Source organism: Physcomitrium patens, chromosome 4 (assembly GCF_059467195.1).
Source record: "Physcomitrium patens ecotype Gransden chromosome 4, ASM5946719v1, whole genome shotgun sequence".
Classification (NCBI taxonomy): Eukaryota; Viridiplantae; Streptophyta; class Bryopsida; order Funariales; family Funariaceae; genus Physcomitrium; species Physcomitrium patens.
Genome location: NC_143413.1, coordinates 944,793 through 968,714, shown reverse-complemented (window position 1 = coordinate 968,714; position 23,922 = coordinate 944,793). Strand labels below are relative to the sequence as shown.

Sequence of the window (23,922 nt, the reverse complement as noted above, 5' to 3'; positions counted from 1 at the left end):
GTTGAATAAATGATCTGCAGCCATGTGCAATGCTAAGTTGTGCTGTGACAGAGCTGGAGCTATGTCTCAATGCACGACGGAGCACAGATTGCCAACCACATCAAGAAGCAGCTTACAGTAGTTGTAACATAATACTTAGCTTTACCTAAACCTGGCAGAAGCACACTTAGTGCCAGTGAAATTAATGAGATTTGGTGGGATCAAGGGAAGTACCCAACTGCTCCCTCATTGAAATACTTTGCTGATGTCAAGCTTCAAGGAGTGAAATTGCATACAAGTGAACCAAAGGTAATGTCCACATTTGCAATGTTACTGCAGCCTCTCTACCACAACTCTCAAGCATTCCAAGGATCTAAGGAGTGAACTTTAAGATTTGTCCCTCTTGTTTGCACATGTTACAATTGTCATCCTTAGGGAGAAATGTAGTGGAATAATCTGAAAAGCCGCAGTCGGATGTCATTGCTGAATCCTCCCAACCTAAGTACAAAATCCACAACACATTGTCCCAGGTGAGACAAGACAGGCTGTTGCTTCCCATGTGTTCCTGAGGACCCTTTGCACATTGCCTGTGAATAAAGCTCAGTGCTGTGGAATTGTCAAATTCCTGACAGTGAAGGGCACCAGACCAGGTAGTTAACTGTCAGGAAGAATTTGGAATCTGAATCCTATTGAGGCAGGGATGCAGTTTTCAGGTGTGGCTCCATAATATGCTGAGTGCATTGGTTTTAGACCCTTTCTCTGAACAGGTTCATGGGCATCACATTCTAGCATGACCAAAACCCTAAACCCTGTTTGGCTTTTGCTGTCAAGTTTTTTAAAATTGAGAGGGGATTATTAGCAATTAGATGATGATGTTGCCTTGTTCAGGAAAAGGAGAAACTATCCCTAGATTTATATCCAAGGATGACTAATGTTTTTAAGGAACTTGGACATGTTTAAAATTTGTTATTGTGCATGTTTACATGATAATCCAAATGGAATGAGCTCCATTAAGCACATATTGTTGCAAAAGATGTAACACAAACATCCTAAACTGTTGCAGAGAGTAGGAGGTAAGTTACCCAACTCCACTTGGATTGAGTTTATGACTCCTTTCATGGTGAAGATCTAATCACGCCAAAATCTTTGTAAAAAAAAGGATTTTTGTATCTATCCACTACCTAATGCTCAATAGATAATTTTAATAGGCAAGAGGAATTAAAAAGAACTACCTCAAACTATGACCACAGGTGAGTACCAAACAATTGTTGTCCAATTCATTGCCATGAGGAAAAAAGCTAAACAAAAACATTACTTTAATAAATAATGCTAAAAATTATACAAGGTTGCATCAATTGGAAAGACTATATCAACTAGCTAGGGCTTTGTAATGTAACCATAAGGTTTGGAGACCAAATCCATACAGCAATGTATGCAGTGTGAATCTCTGTGTCAAAAAATACAAAAAACCCTAAAACCAAACTGGACTATTTGTGGTTGAGGCAAACCCTCAACTTGAAATTCACCCCATGGATGATAACTGACAGGGTACTATCTCAATGATTTGTGAGCCTTTCACATGCATTGACTTTCCACCAGTCGATATCTCTGTGGTGCATAAAAACACCTTTGTAACCACTGTTAACATTTTCCTTAGCACTAGTATTCTTATTATTATTACTGCAATGGTAGTATAAATGTTATTGAAGATATATAAATGTTGTTTAATTTTGGTGGTTGCGTTAGCAAAAAGAAAAATGAAAACAAAAGACAAGAGATGACGTATACAGTAGAATGAGACTATATTTTAGTTAATTTACTTTCCAATTTTTATATAAAAATGTTACTTCACATCATATGGAATTGTTCTCTATCTACAAGTCTATTATGGAAAGTTTGAGTGAGCGAGAGAGAGAGAGAGAGAGAGAGAGACTGCACGTGTAAACACGGTTTTATTTGGACAAGTTCAAATATTTGACATAGATCCTACAACCTTAATCAGCTTGTCGCCCTTAAATTATTTCTATTTTTATCGTATTTGGTATTGTTTCTTATTTGAGAGGCAAAAGCTTTCCCCACAACACACAATGGTCTTTTTTTTACCGACGTGGGCACAAGAACCATTGGTCTGTAATAGTTGGGAAGGGTTGACGTGGCTACTCTCTGAGCTTGGAGGTGTGACGTGGCTACTCGTGGGATGCTCTAGAAAAGCTCGGCCTCAAGCCTGGAGAGACCATGTGCAGCAGAATGTTCTGGAAAACTTCCACAAATACAAATGAAAATACCACAAAAACCCTTCATCTCTTCACAAAAAATGGAGTATAAACAATGTTGGAATGTGTGTAATTACTCGCTATGCATCTATCTAGATCATACTTTAGCCCGCACCATTTTCATTCCTTTCATCCTCGAGTATAGAATTAGAATACACATCTTTTTCGGCGACAAATTACTGCCACACACTTTGTTTTTTTTGTTTGGTTTGCTTTTCTGTTTTGTTGTCTTTAATCAAGGGGTCCATCATTTCATAAGTTTCCTTCCATCCACAAATTTCTCCACCTTTAATTTTGCTGCTTTTTCTGTGTGTGGCCGTGGAGTTGGGGTCCATCTATCCTCCCATCCACAAGGGGAAAAAGGACTCTTACAATCTCGCTCGTTGCTCCAGATGAAGAAACAAATCACCATCCAGCCCCAAAGTTGTTGATAAGCATGGATAGCTGCTCCAGCCTCACCACAAAAATAAAGATGCTTAACCGGAAGAAGAATAACTAATCTCTACATGTGGCGGTCCTCCACAAAAAGAGCAATGCGGTGGTTTGTCCACTTATCCTTCGAATTTACTTAACGTTCCTTTATTACTTTCTGTATGAAATTTATTTGAAAATGAAAGCCTTTCTCTTTCTCTCTTCTTCTTATTCATTAGTTATTGTCCTTTGTTTACAGTCTTTGATGTGGATTGGTATTGTGACAGGCACAAGTGGCATGAGGGAAGTCGCATTAATTTTCAATGGGAACCAAGTTGGGATCTTGGTGAGGTATATGGCAACTAATCAAGTAATGAATGAATCTTGTATCTCAACTAGGTTTCCCCACCAACTGTATCCAGTGAGTGTCTCAAAATGTCACATCTCATATTTTTATCTGTTATTTTGTGTTCCAAAGCTGAATCAATGGGAACAACTTGGGTTGCTGCTAAGACTCACAGTGGTACCCACAAATGGCAAAGCCGCCTCCTCTTGTCCCCATCCTTCGAAAATGCTCCCCTCTTCACACAACCCCCATTCCTTCCACAGTCAGGATTCCATTTATCCTCTCTCCCTCGTTTTATTTTTAGCACAGGGAGCGGAGGAGTGGGATTTTTATGATGGCGGAATTCTCATAAGCAGCGGCAAATGGGAATATAGTGCCAATGGGAAGCTTCTGGTGGAGGAAAGCGTGATACCCGGAACGAAGAAGCGAAGAAGCGAAGAAGGAGGGTATCAACCGCTGCAGGATTAGCAATGGGGGGCGAAGGCCAGAGCCTGGTTCCGGGGCCCAACGTCGCGCACCATTCGCTGGGCTGGCTCACAATGCGAGCCCTACTCCCGAGATGAAGAAACAACAAACACATGAATGGAGATGGAAACGAAGCAGAGGACCCGGGGTGTCGTCGTCGTTGTGGTCGTGGCTGAGCACGCCCCGCCGTGATGGAACGCTCCCCCTTCGTGCCTCCAACCAACACCACACCCGCATCCTGGAGGAGAGGGATCATGGATGAGAGCAACAACGCTCCACAGCTTTTACCCCGGCAGCATTGATCGCTGATGCTGCACGTTGACCGACGGATCCCACACGCGCATCAGTATCGCCATTGCGCAGTGTCGCTCAGATGATGGCGCCGCGCTCGCAGACTCCTTCCTTGCCTCCTCCCTTAGTCATCTGCCGCCGGGTGAGCTCCTGCGGATTTCTCAGTAATCATCGCCCTGGGGACGCAGGCTTTAGAACTATGGTTTTAGAGTCGATTCTTGATGGTAGGGTGAGGACAGGGGAGCTGGACTGCGTTGTTGTGGATTGAGGTTCGTCCGTGGGAGTGAGGGATGTGAGGTTTCGAGGGCTGTGTCGACCGCATTCTGGATAGGTTCGATAGGCGGAGAGAGCGAGAGAGAGAGAGGGAGAGGGAGAGGGAGAGAGAGAAAGCCAACTAGCGAGCGAGCGCAGGGGAAGGCGTAGAGCAACAGGTTTTTATTTTGTTTTATTTTATTTTTTGCTCTATGTATTTTTTGGTTCCATGGTAGTCTTTTAGGGTGTTGTGAAATCTCATCTGTACTGCGACTGTGATTGCCTTGGGTGGTGGTGAAGATTCTAAGAATAATTAGGAGTGAAAGATGCGCCCCGGGACGATTTCCCCAGGGAGGAGCGCAGGTTACATTGTTTGGAGCCCTGCACCAGGTAGATGACAAGCAGGACAGAGAGGGAGGGGCTTGTAGATTACGCGCGATCAGATGATGTCACGCTTTAATGAAATGGATTTTTGAGATTAGTGAATTGAAGCTTTTGTGTCTGATCCGACAGCTTGGGCTCGTTACTTTCTAGAATCGTCACCTTCATATGATCTTGGGAAATGAGGAGATACTAGTTAATTTGGAATCAACACAGAAGAGCAGAATTCGGAAAGTGTAACGTTTCTCAATCTTGTATTGCGAAGAAGTCCTCAGTAAGACGGTTTAGGCCCGTAGCATTTCTTAAATGCACAATGCCAATCTGAGATTGGTTAGTTTGAAGTAATCTTGGTCAGAGGCTTGCATCATTCTGAAGTACTCACTTGAAGGCTGTTTGAGTATCGCGGATTTGTGTACCTGAACATATGGAGCCCACTTTTTTTTTTGTACAGTATGGTCAGACTTTATAGAAGTCCTTGAATGACGCTGTTGTAGGTGGACTATTCGCAGCTCTGTGTATTAGCAAGTATTGCTGATAGTAACTGTCACACGAGTAGTTCTTTCCTCACATAGAAGTTTCAATGTACACGAAGAAAGTTCCTTGATTTGAGCAGGCTCGGGTACTTGTTAATAATGTCGTGGTTGTGGATTCCGCACCGATGTCGAATGAAGCATGTGTAGGAGGTTTTCATTGTGAAACATTTGTTTTCATCTCTTTCTAGTCGACTTGAGCGCCTTTGTGGATTGTAAGTGAAGTATATGGCTCAATGTCGTCTGTTCTTGCATCTATTGGATACGCCTCTGGGGAGGATTTTGATTTCCATGGCACCACCATGACAGAATGTGGATTTAACTGGGATAGTTCTTTTTCAGGTTGAAGTTTCCAGATGTCATGTCGTAAGGAGCATGCTTAGGATTCCTTAATTTCTGCATTAGGGATGAGATATCGGCAAGAGCATCAAGTTAGAGGTGAAGAATTTGACCCTTGCGAGGATTTCGATTGGTTTTGAAGATACACTTAGTTTCGAGCATCACTCAAGTCTGAACGTGTGCTAAGGAGACAAGTGCCTGCTTATGAGAGCATAATGCTTCCCTGCAGAATGAGAGCACGTAGTGGAAGGGATGTATTTAGAACACGAATAATTTTTTTAATCACTTCTTGTGGCCTGATTGCAGAGCAGGCGTCAACTGGCTCAACACCACCCAGGAGTTCTCTATCTTCAAAGGTCTAGCAGAGTAGATTGATTCCAATCAGGGTACTCACCATAAGGTTTAGTCACGATTATGGAGGTTCTCGCAGATGTACGCATGCGCTCGAGGATGCGGACGAATTCAATCATATCCCAGAAAATCAGAGACTTGTTGAACTTGGGCAGCTAGACGAGGAGAAGAATTTGCATGCGGAAGATATTGGAGCCCCCTACGCAGCCGCTACATAATATGTTGTACACGGCTGCATCAGTTTTCTCCTGAGTTCGAGGGAATAACTAACCTGTGAAGGAGATGAAGGTGATGATTTTTGTAGCTTATGAGAACCAGCATCGATTTAGATTAGGAAGCTTTAAGACCAATCTTTCATTTGCAGTTGAAGTAGGGCCCTGCATATTGGAATCTCAGTCTGCTCCTTGTCTCGCCGAAGTATTGGATAACAATGTGGCAGGTGGTGTTACTATCAGAGATTCTCTATCGACTCGGCTGTAGTTGCTGACATGTCGTGTACTTGCGAGGATCCTTGAAAACTTGTTGTCAAAGTAAACTCACATACGACTGCAACGCGCTGAGAATATCTGTCTCCATGAAGGAGATGTGATGCTAAGCACAGTGACCTGCATTCACCCGCCGAATTTGTTGACAATCCTTTGAACGCTGAGCCGCTGAACGCGAACAGCGTTTTTGAGCCGAACTTAGAGTTTCCATACAACGATAATGTCTTCAATCTGTGCAAAGGCAAGACATTGCTGGAAGGAAAATAACTCACATCTGAAGAGAAAGACAAAGATCATTCAATAGGGTTTGATTGTCTTGACTAGCTGGAGTTCTGCCATGGTGCACCCTGGGACGTTGAGTTGGTGGTGAGAGTTGACTTCGAATTCCAAGTCCGCAAATGGTTTGGGAAACTTGGTGACGTTTGCAGGAGGAGTACTTGAGGTTAGGATACTTCTAGAAGCGATCATCTTGGATGCAAGGGTGAAGGAAACATGAGTGACCGAAGGAAAGTAAATTTATCTTTCAACCACACTAGTAAGCGGTCTGGTTCCACAAGGACCAGTTTCGCGGATGCCCGGGACTTCGTATGGGATTCTTCCTCTGTGAAGAAGAAAAAGGATGGAATGGGAGCAGCAGCGGACTTGGCTCCCTCTGACATACAGCCTGATGCCTTCTCATGGGGTTTGGTTGGTCACAGTGACCCTTTCCTGGGCTACGATGCTGCTGGTATTTGGGGGACGATCGCGAAGGGAGAGGATCAATCGATCGCAGGTTACAGGAGGCAATCTGCAGTCAAGAACAGCAAAGGCGCAGCCTTGGCTCGAAAAGTGCGGGGCCTAAGTGCTTCTCCAAAGGCTGTGTCGTCCTTGGAGAGTTGTCTCAGGGCTCAGATGGCAGACTTATTTGTTCCAAACCGAGTCAAGGTCATAAGTCGGCCGCCTAATTTCCCATCTCCTGCAGTTGCGAAAGCCAAGTCTGAGACATTGAAGCCTGTCGATATTCCAGCTTCACCTTCTCGTGATATCAATGTGATTGACGAAAACAGCTCCAGTTCCAGGCGGTCTGGACTGTTAAAACTGCCAAATCTCTCAAAGTTCCTGAAAGAATATGCTTCAAAGCTAGCATTAACTAGCAAGGACGAGAGCATCACCAACAATGTCACAGGCAACAAAGGTGTTTCAGAAAATGATATGGCTTCAAACTCTTCCAACGGCAGCAGTTGTAAGGAGCCGATTGTACTAGTCCATTTAAAGAACCAAAATGTAGCTGATTGTAGAGGATTTGTTTCAAATTTTTCTGAGCTGGGATTGTATAGATTTAGTTCAGAAGGTAATCAAAGAATTTTCATTGCTTATTCTTTTACTCTTAGCTCCTTTCTACACGAGATTTGTTTTTGGAAGTTGTAATAAGCTATCCCGTGCCTAAGGTGAGATTTAGATTCAGTAAATGTCATCAGGCATGGCCGTCTTGAGCCTGGGATTGAAAGTTGTTGTTCTTTGATGGCAATTTTAGTAGCGCTGTATCACTCTATTAAGAAACCTCCGAGTGGCCTTGTCGAAGTTGGACTTTTTACGTAGATAACGCAGATGTCTACGTTGAGAGGTTTAGGAACAGAAACGTTTTGATTATTAATTTTTAGAATCCCTATTTTGTTCTAACACCGACTTTTTTCGTGCTAGTTATCGGATTAAAGGTTGTATACGGTGTCCTGATGTGGGGATCCTTTTGATTTCAGGTTCAGCGGTGGTTTCTTTCGACACACTGGTTTTCATATTTGGAGTGGCTCTTGGGGTTTTGATTGTTTCCGGCTCACATAGAACTGAAGTGAATATGTTAAGAAAGCTTCTGGAAGAGGCGCAAGCGAGCGTGGAGGGATTGAAGTTGGAACTCGCAAAAAGGGAAGGTGCTGTTCGTAATGACAGATTTGACTCAGCTTCGGTAAGTGACATCGAGCAAGAAGATCAAATGGCTGATCTCGAAGCGGAGTTGGAAGCTGAACTTGATCAACTTACTGGTCGCGACTCCGCAACGATGGACAGTCAATATTCTGCCTTCGACGAGGTCTGCCCTTTTCCAATTCAAGTCTGACGTGCCAGCTGGACATCTGTTGACCAATGGTGACACTTATGAATGTATTCGTATAAAAAGTAAATGCAGCATGTAGAATCGGAATGTAACCACAAAGCTATTTCGCTTGCTTCAGATGAACTCATATGTTTGGTATTGTGTGATCATTGTTACTGCAGCTAGACACGGATGGTGTTGTATCTGTGGTTCATGGAGATCTAGCACCAACAGGTTTACCTGCTAGAGTAGAAGAATCTTCTGATGAAGATCTGTCACCTCCTGCACAACCTGCATGCTTAAATAATTATGCCGTTTCACCCCGAGAGCTCACGCGCTTATTGCACAAATTGCAGGTCTGTTCATGTGTGGTTTAGCTTTAATTCTAATGCATTTGTTTAACTCTTAATGTGATTTTACCGTCTAGTAGTTAGTTTTGGCGATGCTGTAAGGATGCAGAACTTTTGATTTCTCTTCCGGTTTTTGTTGATGGTTGGGGCACTTGGTGAATTTTAGAAAGCTCGCCAAGACGATTTAATCTCGGAATTAGAGGAGGATCTCGAGGCAGCGCTGTCAAAATTACAAAGTAGGGATAAGGAGCTTGAGGTGTTGAAGGAAAGGTTGAGACGCCTAACTGAGGTTTCATGTACCTCTGCTTCTGGTATTCCTTATTACCTTCATTCCTTGTTATGTATGTCTTATGGACTGTATCAACATGCTTGGTTTCGGACACTTTTTGCATTCTGTCCTACTGCATGGATAAATTTTTATTTTTATTTTTAAAGTGAGTATACTGGTTTTGATGTGTAAGAGACGATTGATTTTGTTTCGAAGTCCTTCAGAGTCTTGTGGAGAACGAGTCTGACGGGTTCTTAGTTGCAGGTGACGAATGTTTGACTCCTTGTACCCCCCAAAAGGGTGAAACTTCAGCGGACCGAAGCTCAACCACCAGAGAAGAGGTTAAGGGGGTCTCAGCTGTTCCGGGAGAGGGTTCCTCATCAGGTGGTGTAGATTCCTCTCACCTTCCTGTGCAGGAAGGTGATCTACCAGCTATTGTGCTTCTTTCAGAGGAAATCCCAACAGGGTTTCATTCACATCCAAGCCTAGGATCTGGAAGGCAAGGAGTGTTGAAATCCAGCTTGCACATGGAAACGACGAAGCAGGTACACTTGTTTGTATAGGTCTTGCAGCTCTACATTGCTCGCAAGTACTCTTTGCATTTTTGGATTGGATGTTGGTAGTTAAATACACATCACCGTGTAATTCTCCATCATATGTGTTGAAGAAGTTGTGTTTCAAGTTCATGGTATGAGCAAGCCTCATGTAGTATGCATGATTTTATTTAAATCATGCATTTGATTTTACTTATCTTTCAGGATAACCCAGAATAGCCACAAATTAAACTTATTCAGCCTTGCGCTAGTGTGTAGGAATCTGATGTTACAGGAAGAGAGAGTTCCAAGGGCTGGGGAATATCAGGAGAATCCAATGAACAAGATAATAATGCATTCGATGTGTTATTACAACCAGTGATTGAATTTGAGGACGAAGGACGATCTCAAGCCGAAGTGGCTGCAAGGGACTGTAAACTGATACTGGACAATGCTCAGATTATTACGCAGCTGATTGATTCTGTTCATGGTTTGGAGTCTTACGGCGATCAGGCAGAGAGTGTAGAGTTGGGCAGTGCCACTCCAAGTTTTGGTCTCCTTTCAAGCTCAGTATCGATTTCGGATGCGGTAGATCATCCTGTAGAATCAGCCACTCCTGAACCATTCAAAGGTAGAGGCATTGGAGGTGCCTTGTTTTCCCAAGCAAAACTCGGTGTACCGCATCCAAGCAGACGGACCTCATGTAACTCTGACGTAAACAATCCAGTACTGAACAGAAAGTTAGATAGTGAAAAACCTCCCTTCCCAAATCCAGATAACTGTACAGCTAATGTAAGATACACTGAAGCAATGGAGTCGTCGAAATCGGTATCTGACATCTCAGAGGCAGAGACTTTAGACCACAAGACTCCTTATTCCGTTAAGTACATAGATTTGACAACGAGGCCTGCTTCTGAGCCTGTCGTCCCCGCCGATGATAATCCTCCATTCTGGGTTGGGGTTGGGGTTGGCCGGGCAGGACTGACTACCCCTGTTGAAAAGGTGAGACAAAAGCTTTTCATGTCCCACCAAAGTGCACCTGTGCAGTGGCCCGGAGAACTGAGTCCCACAGTTCTAGAGAAAATTGCTCGATGGGAAGGATTAATGGAGGGGGAGACTCCTGGTCCTGCGGCCGGGTCTGATTGGGAGTGTCAATCTCGAGTATCCGAGTGCGACGACTTCAATGTTTTCAGCGAAGAAAATCTTGTATTGGAAGCCGAAGAGATGCTTGGAAGGATGCTGATCAAGCGGTTTGTAGAGAAAGCGAAGTGTGGCTCTGATGTGCTAGTCAAAAAGGCACAATCTGCACTTGCTACTTTAGAGAGACGTGATAGTATGGAGGGAGATAGCTGTAATGGGGAAGATGCGTGTATGAATGAAAAGACAGGATCTGAGGCGAGTTTCTCAGAAAGAGGCCGGAGTGATGTGCAAGAGAAACAGCCGACGAGCTTTTTAGGTGATACTGTACGGGAGGAATATGAATTCTTTCGTAGGCTTGAAATTTTGAGCAAGGATAGAAAATCAACGAAGATTGTGAAGGAGGCAGCTTCCATTGAGACAGCGGTCGCTGTAGGAATGCATTCTGATGTCGATCCCAGGTCCAACTCTGGAATGAGTGCACAGGTTTCCACAGGTATTAAAATTATCCCACTTCGCTTGTGGTGATATATGCGGAATAGAGTGACCAAATTCACCTACCTCTAATCATGCTGAATTTTTCTCCTTTTTGCAGGGGGTCAACATTCTCGAATCGTAGATGTCTCGACCGAACAAAAACCAGATAGTTTAGTGAAGGAAAAGCATGAGAAGCAGATGTTTGCTCGGAATGGTGATAGAGGAAGCGCTAGCTGGCTCTCTCGTGATGCTGGACAAGTCGCACGTAGACGTGGTGGCCAAAGAGAAGATGAAGTACGAAGTCGAAGGCGGTTGTGATTTGAGGGGGCGAAAGTTCGTCATGTTCATTCTGGGAAGAATCAAAACCCCCACATCTGCATAATGCTAATGCGTATTGGGAATTTAGGGGTCGTAATGTTAACAACCAGATCCTGCGGAAGCCTAAGTAGTAGATGGTGCAGTCACTAGGCGTTAGAACTGGAAGTAACCAAAGAGTGTTGCAAATTTTTTGAAGCATTATTTCCTACACGTAAATCTGCTTGTACCTTATCATAGCAATGATACTTGCAGATGAAAATATGCCAGTGGGATGCAGCTCACTTTGTCGTTCAGCAGATTCAGCGTCAACCTCTTATCACAGAGGACTTGATTCTTTTTGAAAAGACCTATTAGCAAATCCGTTCCTAACTCCCACACGTGCATTGTTTTGGAACATTTTTGTTAACTTTATTTTGTTAGGGGTTTTGAACGCGATTTGGACGTAGAATCTGACTGAATGAAAATCGACAGAGTTGACTAAGAATCGACAACTTCAAGGTAAGTTATAAATGTTACTCATATATCGACGAACTGAGTCTAGTTACTCTTTCAGGTTTGCTCGATGCCTTTCTTTGGAGATTTAGAACTTGATGCTGTGTGGTTTTATTGCGTCCTGCTGAGATGCCGTGCTTCCGAAGTATTGGTAATGCTTTGGGGTAATGTTTTGGGCAGTAACAAAGATTCCCGAAGCTCAGTAAAATCTTGCAATTAAGGCTTGATAATTAATGGATCTACAAAATTCAATACTATTCTTGTACACAAAATGTTCTTGTTCTTTGTATGATGACTTGTTTGGCACCACATAATACTTTGCTATCAAATAAATAAAAAATTGACTTGAATTTGAAAATCTCTCCTCAGCTAATCTCTCAACCTAAATATTAAATCTAGCTTTTCAAATGTAACTTCTGCCGAGTTATATATTCATTTCTTGACTACCATCCGACATTGATCTTGTCACACCTCAAAATATACTGCTCAGAAAATATCATTGTAAAACAACGAACCAAAAAACATGGGCATAAATAAAATCCCTGACCATAATCTCGCATCTAAATATGGTTTAACGGGCTGGCTACGATGCAACCCTCATTATGGAATCCCAATGTAGAAGACATCGATAATTCGAAGCTGCTAAAACTTCAAAAGCCAAAGGATTTATGTCTGTTGCAAGAGTCGCGACGGGAGTCGGAAGGATAACTGGCGCCTTGATGGGTCCGTCATCGACTTCCCGCACTGGAATGCGAGCGCTTGTCGCTGTCGAACCTGCATGATCTGAGTGATCTGCAGCAGCAACACATGACGGCAGGATCGACCACCTGGAAAGTGTGCGACATTTATCTACATTCATGTGCCGACTGCTCTCAGATATTTGCCACATTCTCGGCTCTCCAGCCTGAAGTCGACGGATCTGGAGTCAGCGATTCTCATTCACCCGATCCCCGACTGACGTGGAAAAGTTGTCGGGAGGGATAGCGGTTGCGGCTGCGACTTTGGTCGGATCGATATGAGGGTATCGGGCTTGGTACGGTTATGCTCTCTGCGGAGCGGTGCAGGACACCGCCTGCGTCAACAGTTACGCGCTGGCATGGATTGAATGTTTGTGGCAACGGCCGATGTATAAAATGCCGGCTTCCACCGCAATCGAGCTGCTTGTGGATGTGCAGCCGATGTCGTAACATTTGTGTTATGGATATGTTGGAGCTGATGGACTTTTCGAGCAGTGGATGACCCTGGTGAAACAATACTGGAAACAAACGGTTCCTGCATTACGTTTCACCACATTCATAGCCTGCAATGTAGCATCATCTTCTATGGTCTCATCATTATCCAAGAGCCGTCTATGTGACCTCTTCTTACCCGAAAGGTTCGGTCATTTTGCGGTGTGCTCACAGTAAACTTAACGTCCTGCTGAAATCCAGTTTGGTACGTGGTTAATAGAACCCAGCTCATTGCGCGAAACATCGGTGGATGGGAATGTATATTTCTGAATCAATCCTTCTCTGATGCAGGTTATCGATCTTCTCGCCCCTTCTACGTCCACTCAAGCTCATGGATAACCTCACACGTAATGACCTCTCCTACAAGCAAATACAGGAATGAGAAAGTTGATCTGTGGAGAATCCTGCAATACTTTGGTATCTTAGCATCCTAGCAATAGAAGTCAGAGATGAACATCTGGAAGACTTCGGCTCCGCTTGTTTGTAGAGCAGAAGTATCGTTCGTCATCTTAAACTGCAATGATGCAAGTGGCACTCGATTCAAACGGGGTTGCAAATCACATGATGCAAGTGGCACTCGATTCAAACGGGGTTGCAAATCACATGTCGCCATTGCCATTCATGGAATTCAGAGGTGTTGTCCTCGAAGAAATGTGCCAAGCAGGCTTGTGTGTCGTAGATTTATGAGTCTCCATGTAGTTTTGTATCTCACAATCTGACTTTTATGCTGCTTTTAACTTTTGGCACTTGGTATACATGGCAATCAATAAGAGGATGATTTTTTAAAATCAACAATAATTTAAATATAAAAGATAGGTAGGTCCAAAGTTTGTTTTGAGCTTATTTACAAATAAGATGATGACAGTAGTCTAGAAGAAGGTATTTCAAGTATAGAAATAGTCCAGTGTGAGAGTAGTCTATAGAGATGCAATGTTCCAATTTAATATTGTTTGATTTAATAAATCTACTTGTAGATTGAACTAAAGTTGATAACATCAATTAAATTCAAATTGGTGACATCTTGGAGGTAGAAAACTACCTTTATTATGCAAAGGATCCATTTAGCACATATCCACTATGCCAAATGTAACAAGATTTATTACAAAATCATTACATTTTTGTCTATTGTTAGCTTATTGCCTCCAAACTTAGGAGTAGCAAAGGAGCTTTAGGCATTATGTGGATCCCTTTGTCTTAGACTCAACTCCTGTAGATATTAATGCTCTAGGCACTATTTATTGACAAGTTAAGTTTAGAGGTTTGTTTGTAGAAATCACTATGCATTGCAACATCTACATATATGTCATATTTTAAGAAAATTGAAAGTTCAATTAGTTCAATTTAATTTATTATTTAATGTATAATAAATTAAATTACCAATTAAATTAAAAATAAATATTTCTCATAGTTTATTAAATAATTTAAAATAAAGTACATAATTTTACTAATTATTATGAATTATTTTGATGCTTTTAGCACTCTATTGTTTATTATTTAAAAGAAATATATTTTTATAATAAAAATATATTTATTAAATACAATTATATATATATATATATATATATATATATTTTTACAAATTTCTAGAAAAAAATCATATCAAATAATGTAATTAACAGTATACATACTCAATTTTAATCAATAAGGTGTCATCCACATGAAACCTACAAATGAATATATTTATATATATATTTCAATGTAAATTATTTTTGATCTCTGCTTTTATTCTTGTTTGAATGGTTTATATTTATATGCAAGTATTAAAAATTGCTAGTAACCTATTTCAAGTTTAGAAGATTATAAATCAAGCTAATAGCTTTGGAACAAGGATTATAAAATTAAATTTAGAAAACTATAAAATCCTTCAAGAAAAAAAAATATATATATATATATATATACATATATATATATATATATATATTGATTATTTTTATAAAAAACCAATATTCTTGCAAATTTGTACCACTTTAACTATTGATAATTTTTTTAAGCTATTGATGTTTAAGTTCTAATAATAGTCGTATTATTTTATAATTCCTATAGATTACTATCAAAATTATAGAAATAAAGAGGTAATAATATCCTTGCTATATATAAATATAAATATACATATAGTCACAAAATTTTACTTTCAAGCTTTTGAAATCTCCAAAAAATAAAATCATACTCATATTGACTCTAAATCTCTTAAAGGTAACATTAAGTAGTATTGCTTTGTAGAGTTTTATCACCATTACCAGAGTTGTGTCACCATACTGCTTAAAATGATAAATTTTCTTATTAGTTTGTTAAATCATAGCTCTCCACCAGTATCTTCAAATTATGTGTTATTTATTTATTTTTGTTTATTTTTGGAATATATATATATATATATATATATATATATATATACTTACATTATATGTTATATTATCTCCATATAAGATATCTCATTTATGATACATAACTTAAACAAATAAGCATACTACAGAATTATAGGTTTTATTTTAGATTTTAAATATCAGAAATATATATATATATATATATATATATATATATATATATATCAGAGTTATTAAATGCAAAATTAAAAGATTGTTTTAGAATAACCGAATGTTATAAAATAGTTGACTTCAGAAATGTTTGTCTGGTTAGAAAAAGCATGTTTGTAACAGAACAGGTATGTGTGAAAATTTCGTTGGAGGTTATGAAATATTTGCTTGAAAATTAAAAGGAAAAATAAAGATGCGAAGACGAAATCTTGCAGCGTTAACCCTGCCGGTGTGCAGGAATTTCCCCCTCGAGGAACCAATTCACGTGTCAAAGCTGTAATAGGGGACCTCAAATGAGACCTGGACTGCGGCGCCGCCAACGGAGAGCCGTGTCGTCCCTCTCCTTGATACTCTCGATGCTGCCAACGCGTCCTGTTTTGCTTGCAGTTCTCCGAGTTGCGAGTATCTGTGTCTAAGTGAGAGCCGTTCTATGCCCTTCTACCTGGCCTGTTAGCCCAACTCCATACAGCCTGTGAGGTTTGTGGTTTCTCGTCGCATTGTTGGTTGGGTACGGACTGTTGGGTTTTGATGGGTTCTAGGGTTTATGGCTTCCATGGTGATTGGTTCTCCAGCTAAGAATTTAGCGAGTGTTTGGGTTTGGTCGGGTTCAGTTGTCTTAAATTTCTATTAGTTGGAGTGCATTGTGGAGGGATATGTCCTGTGGAAATTGGGGTGGCGAGGTTTGTTTCTGTTTAGAGCATCTGTGAGGTTGAGGGTTTAAGAAGGGTTGAAGGGGTAGCAAAGTTGCATTCTTTGTCATGGTAGCCTTTGTGCAGGTTTCTTTAGCTTCGATTGTGGGAATTATGTGCGTTTTTATTTATTTATTTATTTTTCGTTGGCTTTGATTGATACGATCTGTGATTCGCTTATGTTGAATTGCGGGGTTTATGAGACGTTAGGATATCGACTAGGCGCCACCTCTACACGTATTGAAACTTGCTTTTGGTGTTCGTCGTCTGTAATCTCAGTAACCGTCATCTGACACACTCTCATCCTCGTGGTATCCATGTTTCAGATCGATCGACAAGTGATTTTGGAAGTCCAAATTGAATTCTACGATGGGCAAGAAATCGAAATCCGTTGAGGTATGTAGTAATAATTTTCGTTTCGGCTCTGCTAAGGTCTGACGCGAGCAGGACATTTTATGACTGTGTTTCATTGTGTCGGTGGGAAGGTGATGAAATTGCTTATTTTTATTGTTGCTCGTCCGTTTTTTTTTTTAAAATTTATTTATTTGTTTTTTTAATGTTTTAATGTTTTTTTCGCTTACAGCACTCAAATATTGTAAATTTTTCAGGTAGCTGCTCCCGTCGTGGCTAAATCAGAGAAGAACTCAGGTTCGACAATTTAGTACTTTCCCACTGAACCTAAGACATGATGTAACTTTGGCGTTAGTTTCATGTTCTTGCTTCCAGCACCAAAAGTCGTGGTTTTGTGGATGTAGACTTTGTTGTACCATTTTAGATGGAGTACCCGTACACTCATTTTCTTGCATTTCGGTGTTCTTTAAACAGGGAAGAGAGCATTAGAAGAGGCCATCGCGGCCCCCGTGTCGAAGAAGACTAAACCTGAGAAGAAGGTTGTACCACCCCCCAAGAAGGTGGAATCTTCTTCTGAGGAGGATTCTGAGTCTGAGGAAGAAGAGGTGTGCATCAACGGAACTGTCTTTGGTGATAGCCTATATTTTACATACCTGTGTCTGGTTTCCGGATCCTAGCTTCAGCCCTTCTTTGAGTAAATTTATGCAATTTTTGTCTGCTTCAGGCACCCAAGCCCGTAGTTAAAGCTGCCCCGAAAGCAGCCGCTAAGGCAGCTCCTGCCAAGAAAGCACCTGTTGAAAGTAGCAGCGAGGAGGAGTCATCTGATGAAGAGGTTTCGCTTGATTTGCTCTATTGGTACCTTTGAAGTATTAGATACTGCTTGCGAATAGGGACCACGAGATTTCTCTTTGTGCTTTCTCATGCTTGAATGAGTCCAGCCTGTAACTACATGTGCTTTTCCAGGATTTAAAGCCGGCTGCGAAACTTACTTTCAAGGCTCCTGCAAAGAAGGAAGAGAGCAGCTCCGAGGAAGAGGACGACGACTCTTCTGATGAGGTCTTTTTCTACTCTTTGATCACCCACCAAGAATTTCGCATTGTATGCACATTATTGTGTATTGAAATAATTTTTTTATGGCTCAACTCGTCCTCACTGTTTGACATATTTAGGAGATGGTCCCTGTTAAAGCTGCGCCAGCGAAAAATGGCAAGACATCTGTGAAGGCTGCTGTTGAAGAAAGCTCGGAAGAAGAGGATAGCGATGATGAAAGCGAGGAGGAAGTCAAGGTAGTTACGGGTTTTCGTATGCAAGTGATATAATGGAGATTTTACTGTTGGTTGAGCCTACTCAATTTTTGTTGGCAGGCTTCCTTTAAAGCCCTAAGCTAAGGCTGTATCATGACATTCTACCACCTTTTTTTCTCATGCAGCCTGCCGCCAAGTCTGCGAAGGCGCCTGCGAAGAAGGAAGAGAGTAGCTCCGAGGAGTCTGACGAGGATAGTGATATGGAAGATGTGGTAGGTTTGATCATCTGCTGTAATTGGATCTGTATTTCAGCAAGTGCGTGACAACTGGAAAACTATAATGATGTCCTTCGGTGGGTGAAAGTCCGGGGATGTTGCTCTTCTATGGCTTCATCTTTGTTGCCTATAATCCTTACGCCTCGACTCAAGTAATTTCGCTTATGTAGGTCCCAGTCAAGTACATACTGGCATATCTTTTGGTAAAGATGTTGAATTTCGGGTCATTAACTTAAGGAAAACTCTGAAATATAGGAACCTGCGAAGGTAGTTGCTAAGGCTCCTGCTAAGAAGGTAGAGACGAGCTCTGAGGAGGAGTCCGATGATGATGATGATGATAGCGAAGACGAGAAGGTATGGTGTGTTGTGCACGTGATTTAGCTTTTTCTGTTGCGCATTTTGACATATGCCTATGAGCTTCTCAAGTTTTACTCTCTAGAATTTCTTGTTTTTCAAATATTCCCTTAGTGAGTACTCTGCTTCTGTTTCAAACTGTTCTGTTTGTGTTTCAGATTGTTTTCAGCGGTGTACAGTTATGGCTCTTAACAGCTTATAGCTCGTCAACTGTTATCTAGAAGTCTGAATCCTGCTTGGTAAGAGAAGATTGAAATACCTTGTTTTTTTGGTTGTTGCGTTCAGCCCGCAGCCAAGAATGGCGCAGTTGTGAAAGCAGCAAAAAAGGCTGATGACAATAGTTCTGAAGAGGATGACAGTGATGATGATGACAGTGAGGAGGAAGCCAAGGTAAAAGATCGACAACCATTTTCCACTATTGTAATTGTTCCAGATAAATGTGGATTTCTTTTGCGCCGTATTATTCTTTTAGATATTAAGTAATATTACTGTTATTTTCGTCTTATGTGCTCATTCTGTAGCCTCAGAATACGGAGGTCGCTGCAAAGCCAGTTGCCAAGGAAGAAAGCTCTGAAGAAGAGGAATCAGAAGAGGAAGATGAGAAAGAAGAGGTGAGTTGATGAGCCGCTTAATCATTAGTTCTTGGCTTCTAGTGCGATCCTTTTGCCGTAGATTCTTATTGTACATTCTACTAAAATTTATCGTTGGATCATTACAAGGTCAAGACTCCAGCAAAGACTCCAGCCAAGACTCCAACCACGTCATCAACGGGAGGTAGCAAGACGATCTTCGTAAAGAACCTTGCATGGAAAGTTACGCAAGACACACTGTAAGTAGGCGTCTTCTGGGATGTTTTAAATTTGCGACTTTTGAAGTATGTTAAAATCACGTTAATATGTTTTATACTCAAGTTTGATCATGTACTAATTGCATTTTTTTTTTTTTTTTTTTTTTTTTTTTTTTGTAGCTATGAGTTTTTTGCGGATGCAGGCACTGTTGCAGATGTTCGGATCTCTCAGGATGATGATGGCCGGTCCCGTGGTTTTGGGCATGTGGAGTTCGAAACCCCTGAGGGTGCCCAGAATGCTTTATTAAAGAGTGGGCAAAATGTCGAAGGAAGGGAAATTTGGTGCGACTTGGCTCGTGAACGTGGAGCAGCAACACCTGGAGGTGGCAAGGACTGGAGCCAAACGTAAGTTCATCTAATTCGTAAACAAGTCCGCGATGCGTTTACGTATCTTTTCGATACCTTCGCTGTACCTTCAGTAAACCGGACTCTAATATCCAATATGTTTCTGCATATTCAGGCCAAATGGAGGAACTCGTGGGGGAAGATCAGGCGGTGGCCAGACTGCCTACGTCAGAGGTTTCGATAAGTTCCAAGACGAGGAGACTGTACGGAATTTTGAATCTGAAACAGTTCTTTTTTTTGAGCTCTCCTGTGTCCTACTTGTATTGACATCTCAGTAGTCTTTAACCAAATGCTCTTGTTTGGAACAGATCCGTAGTGGTTTAACGAAGCTCTTCAGTGATTGCGGTACAGTCTTGAATGTTCGCATTCCTACTGACAGGGAGTCTGGACAAATCAAGGGGTAAGTAAATGATTGCACCGCTTATAGCCTTGAATTGGTGTTTGAAAATGTCCCTAGCTTTTCGTTCACGGGTGTGGACTTGTTGCATAATCGAATGTACGGTTTTATTTACTTCACAGGTTTGCTTATGTTGAGTTTGGGAGTAAGGATGAGGTGAATAAAGCCTTCGAGCTCGATGGCTCAGACTTCAATGGCCGCAGTCTTGTGGTCAACGAGGCTAGCAGCGGTGGACCCAGTGGTGGCGGCGGTGGCGGCGGCAGCTTCAGTGGTGGACGCGGTGGACGTGGAGGTCGCGGTGGACGAGGAGGTGACAGAGGAGGTATTTTTTAAAATTCCAGAACATGCCGAACTCCTGTAACTTGAATGAGAATACTCATTGCCTTACGAAGTTCCACAAATTATGCTTATTTATTCTTGGTACTTTTCACAGGATTTGGAGGCAGAAGTGGAGGCCGAGGTGATAGGGGGGGTCGCAGTGGTGGGCGTGGAGGACGTGGTGGAAGGTCCTCTGCTCCACTGGTTGGCACGGGAAAGAAGATGACTTTTGATGATTAAATAAATGTGGTATAAATGAGAATGTATTTTGGTTGTGGTTAGGGTTTTTTAAGTTCCGGGTTCATACCAACGGAATACAACTAGAGATAGATTCGGTGGCGACTTCGTGGATAATTCCGCAGGATTCAGCTTTTTCTCGGAATTTTTATTTTTATTTTTATTTTTCCTTCTTTCTTCTTTGAGAAGCGAAAGATTTTACTATACAGCCTTATTCGTAGGCGAGGGTTCTTCATCTCGCCATTTAGTGAAGATGCTAGTGGTGGCAAAAGGATGAATTACCCAGTACTGGGACTTGAAAATTTCTTTTCTATTCAAACAGAGGTTGAATCATTGGCTGCGTTTTTTTCTTACTTGCATGAACTTAGTCGTGTGGCTATCAATACGCGAAAAAGAATCTCACGCTTCGAAAAGACGTATTTCAAAGTGGCCAACGTCGACGTGGAAGTGAAATTGTTTTTCATCTTGGCTGAGTGGAGGAGACGTACAAATTGGAACTTGCATATGGTGAGACAATCCTTTCTGGCGTGACTTACACACTCGTATACAACGCTACTCTATAATATTCTGATTTTTCATCTCCTATTCCAGTTAGTCAGTTGTCGTATCTTCATCCACCTAGAATTTCATACTGAGAAGGCTTGATTGATTGTTTGAAGGACTGCTTCCAACTGTCGCCGTGTTGGTAACTTGTCATTGCATGTAGTTTCCTGAAAATAATGCAGTAATTCTTGAGGGTCCGATTACTCCTCAACTACTGCTTTTTTAACATTCACGTGAGTTTCGCAGAACAGTGTGCATTATTTTGTAATGTTCGAGGAGCGTGTTTTCGAAAGAGTGACTTTTCAATGATCTTATACGAGTAACCATAAGAGCTGAATGCCTCGTACAATGTAACTGTTTGGTTAGAGGATCTAATGCTTTTTCTCGTTTTTCACATCAGTTGAAACGCCTATGTGTGGAAGTACAGTCAATCTTCTCAAAAGTGTATGAGATCATCTCAAAAGCTTTAACTTAACAATATTTCTCAGAACAGCCTCGTGCAATTCCATAGCTGCAGGAGGTACTGCGAGAGTGGTGGTTCTTGTCACAAATTCCCAGAGACCAAGTTTAGGGTCTTGTATTTAGTTTGTATTTAGTTTGAATAAGCTGACCAAAACAAAACCATATGTTTTCAACGCTCTTGTCTAATAACACTCCAACGGGAATCGATGTCTTTGCGGCAACTCACGATGATACTAGAATGTGCCGAATGCGCAGTGTAGATGGCCGGCATGTGGACTGTCAGTTTTTGGGCCTTTTCACGAAGACTCAGTCCAAGCGATACTTCTGTAGCCGCAAGCTTGCGGCAAGAATTCTTCTTCGATTAGCGGTCACATTGTTTCCTTGAGCCTTGTGCGTCTGTCAGAGAATCCGTGGCTTGGTGATGGAGGTCAGTGACTGACTGTTGTCGGTCAACTTACACGATTCAGCCGTCGTGCTTGTTTTCGTCGACTCCTCTACCAGTATGGTATCTACCGCAGCAGCCGAATATAGCATCCAAGATAACAGAGAAAAAGTAACCAATAGAGGTGCCGTAGTGTCGATGGTGCTCCTGACAACTCCGAAGCAATCAGAGGTGATTATTCGATCTTGGGCAGCAGCTGCAGAGGGAGTGTACAACACAAACAATTATTGTAGGAGCGGAAATCGATGCGCACAGCTACGGCCGTAACAGGTCTTGTGAAGATTGTGATGAGAGCTATGGAAATGTTCCTGCTTGTTCAACTGTTTTCAGCTGCCGCAGCGCACCCAGAAAGATTTTCATAATCAAAATCTTATTTGTGGGAACGAATTTCAGTGAACGGTATGTTAGCTTCCTTACTAGTGGTTTCTATTTGGCGATGGCAATGAAGTACATGGGAGGAAAGCGCATAACTATTCTGTAAATGTGTGTTTTGCAGAAAAGCAGGGTCTGCATCAGAGGATTGAATCGGGTAGTGCACATTATCGGCTGCAGAAGCAATGTCTGACCCAGTTGTTGTGGTTCCTAGAAAGTACAGCGATGGCGATTTCCACCGGCATCACAGACATCATTCATTCCACAGTTGTACCAACTTCCTTCTCAGGGTGCTCACTGCTGCCTCTACTGCTGCTGCAGTCATCGTCATGCTCATTTCCACGCAGACCTCCGACACTGTCTACGGCTATTTCAGGGGCCGCTGGAGAGATTACCCTGCCTACAGGTAAGTGTTACTTCAAAATGTGTCTTATCATGCAGCATCGCTCATGACCATGGTGCTACTGTGCCGCCATTGCCACTTGAGGTTGGGGGGTCACTTGCAATGTGACCAACGGATGCTTGATACTGTGGTGCAGGTGGTTTGTCATTGCAAACGCCATGGTGTTTGTGTACTCTGTAATTGCGGCCATTGTGGCATGCATATCGGTGATCGCCCGGAGAGGACCTCTCAGCTACTCGCCGAGCGCATGGCTGACACTCCTTGTCGACTTTGTAAGTTAGAAACCTTTCATCACGTTTTTCATACATGCTGCTGAAGATAGTTGAAGATTATGAGTCTCGAAAATGGTCTTCTGAATGGGAATTGTGTTCTTGTGAAGCTCGCTGCGTCTGCATTGATGTCAGCAGCTTCAGCAGGACTAGCGGTTGCCTTAATCGCAAGGAACGGCGAGGACTTGCAACAAGTTCATTACTGGCCCAAACTCTGCAACTATGTGACCAGATTCTGTGACTACACCCAAGGCGCCATCATCGCCAGCTTCGGTGGCTTCGCGTTTCTATTCCTGTCCACTCTTCTAGCCGCCTCCGCTCTCCACCACCTCGCGCATCGAAGGCATTGAAGCGGAGCTTACCTCCATGTAACATATGTGCATCTGTAGCTCTACGTCTAACCGGAAGTATTAGAGTTTGCCCCCAACAAGACAGCTTTTCTTTTCTCATGGCAGGTCGCTGCACACTGTCATGTCAAAAAGACAAAGTATCAATAAGCGTAGAACTTGGGTTTCTACCCCTGGATGGAGAGTTCCTTTCAACTCCGCTGATGTCTCAGGGAAAAAATGGTTACGATAGATTAATTGAAAGTGCTCCAGTTCTTGACAATTTCACATCATTTTCCCCTTCACAAGTCGTTCTGTTCACTGCCGTTTTTTTCTCAAAGTACCCTCCACAAATGGTCTCATCGTAAGGGTGGGCCAGAGAGTTTCATGATCCGCCTTGCAGGATGAATAAGTCGTCTATTTCTTAAATGATGCGGAAGATCTCGTTTCTTTGTTCTAAATTCCTCGAGTGGTTAGGTGCTCGGAGACTGATCTTCGAGGGTGAGGATTTGTGAGTGCTTCTTATTGACGGATGCGCTTTTGTG

The 23,922-nt window shown here is 42.1% G+C and overlaps 3 protein-coding genes across 18 annotated transcripts; all 3 read left to right on the top strand.

Moving 5' to 3' along the window:
- The first annotated feature begins 3,575 nt into the window (after positions 1 to 3,575).
- Positions 3,576 to 11,549, top strand: LOC112281426 (uncharacterized). Of its 9 annotated transcripts, XM_090249436.1 has the most exons (10): positions 3,928 to 4,196; positions 4,318 to 4,407; positions 5,271 to 5,366; positions 5,579 to 7,433; positions 7,840 to 8,165; positions 8,351 to 8,524; positions 8,685 to 8,829; positions 9,051 to 9,331; positions 9,599 to 10,952; positions 11,052 to 11,549. In XM_090249436.1, the coding sequence occupies exons 4-10, from the start codon at positions 6,596 to 6,598 to the stop codon at positions 11,249 to 11,251; spliced, it is 3,318 nt and encodes a 1,105-aa protein (XP_090105562.1). In that variant the 5' UTR covers positions 3,928 to 4,196; positions 4,318 to 4,407; positions 5,271 to 5,366; positions 5,579 to 6,595; the 3' UTR covers positions 11,252 to 11,549. The 9 variants fall into 9 exon arrangements, with proteins under 9 accessions (XP_024373696.1, XP_090105559.1, XP_090105565.1 ...); XM_024517928.3 differs by lacking the exons at positions 3,928 to 4,196; positions 4,318 to 4,407 and adding an exon at positions 3,576 to 3,907; XM_090249433.1 differs by lacking the exons at positions 3,928 to 4,196; positions 4,318 to 4,407 and adding an exon at positions 3,576 to 3,907 and having other exon boundaries at positions 5,574 to 7,433.
- Positions 11,550 to 15,841: 4,292 nt separating this feature from the next.
- On the top strand, positions 15,842 to 20,893 carry LOC112281632 (uncharacterized). Of its 8 annotated transcripts, none has more exons than XM_024518374.2 (17): positions 15,842 to 15,980; positions 16,519 to 16,588; positions 16,801 to 16,840; positions 17,018 to 17,148; positions 17,268 to 17,375; positions 17,507 to 17,599; positions 17,713 to 17,829; positions 17,973 to 18,059; positions 18,318 to 18,416; positions 18,702 to 18,806; positions 18,944 to 19,027; positions 19,136 to 19,245; positions 19,384 to 19,608; positions 19,724 to 19,811; positions 19,917 to 20,008; positions 20,128 to 20,327; positions 20,439 to 20,893. In XM_024518374.2, exons 2-17 carry the CDS (start codon positions 16,562 to 16,564, stop codon positions 20,561 to 20,563), a joined length of 1,731 nt encoding a protein of 576 aa, XP_024374142.1. In that variant the 5' UTR covers positions 15,842 to 15,980; positions 16,519 to 16,561; the 3' UTR covers positions 20,564 to 20,893. The 8 variants fall into 8 exon arrangements, with proteins under 8 accessions (XP_024374142.1, XP_024374137.1, XP_024374138.1 ...); XM_024518369.2 differs by having other exon boundaries at positions 18,938 to 19,027; XM_024518370.3 differs by having other exon boundaries at positions 15,850 to 15,919; positions 18,938 to 19,027.
- Positions 20,894 to 22,315: 1,422 nt separating this feature from the next.
- On the top strand, positions 22,316 to 23,670 carry LOC112281633 (CASP-like protein 1U2). The gene is made up of 4 exons (XM_024518376.3): positions 22,316 to 22,406; positions 22,504 to 22,785; positions 22,919 to 23,054; positions 23,162 to 23,670. The coding sequence occupies exons 2-4, from the start codon at positions 22,565 to 22,567 to the stop codon at positions 23,399 to 23,401; spliced, it is 597 nt and encodes a 198-aa protein (XP_024374144.1). The 5' UTR covers positions 22,316 to 22,406; positions 22,504 to 22,564; the 3' UTR covers positions 23,402 to 23,670.
- Positions 23,671 to 23,922: the final 252 nt, after the last annotated feature.

What these genes read in the sequence shown, in the direction of transcription:
- LOC112281426 (XM_024517928.3), top strand. Translation starts at nt 6,596, where the DNA reads ATGAGTGACCGAAGGAAAGTAAATTTATCTTTCAACCACACTAGTAAG. An exon ending in GTATAGATTTAGTTCAGAAG is followed by an intron (nt 7,434 to 7,839) that starts GTAATCAAAGAA and finishes TTTTGATTTCAG; the next exon opens with GTTCAGCGGTGGTTTCTTTC. An exon ending in TTCATGTACCTCTGCTTCTG is followed by an intron (nt 8,830 to 9,050) that starts GTATTCCTTATT and finishes TCTTAGTTGCAG; the next exon opens with GTGACGAATGTTTGACTCCT.
- LOC112281632 (XM_024518369.2), top strand. Translation starts at nt 16,562, where the DNA reads ATGGGCAAGAAATCGAAATCCGTTGAG. An exon ending in ATGATAGCGAAGACGAGAAG is followed by an intron (nt 18,417 to 18,701) that starts GTATGGTGTGTT and finishes TGTTGCGTTCAG; the next exon opens with CCCGCAGCCAAGAATGGCGC. An exon ending in AGTTCCAAGACGAGGAGACT is followed by an intron (nt 19,812 to 19,916) that starts GTACGGAATTTT and finishes TGTTTGGAACAG; the next exon opens with ATCCGTAGTGGTTTAACGAA.
- LOC112281633 (XM_024518376.3), top strand. Translation starts at nt 22,565, where the DNA reads ATGTCTGACCCAGTTGTTGTGGTTCCTAGAAAGTACAGCGATGGCGAT. An exon ending in AGAGATTACCCTGCCTACAG is followed by an intron (nt 22,786 to 22,918) that starts GTAAGTGTTACT and finishes ACTGTGGTGCAG; the next exon opens with GTGGTTTGTCATTGCAAACG. An exon ending in TGACACTCCTTGTCGACTTT is followed by an intron (nt 23,055 to 23,161) that starts GTAAGTTAGAAA and finishes GTTCTTGTGAAG; the next exon opens with CTCGCTGCGTCTGCATTGAT.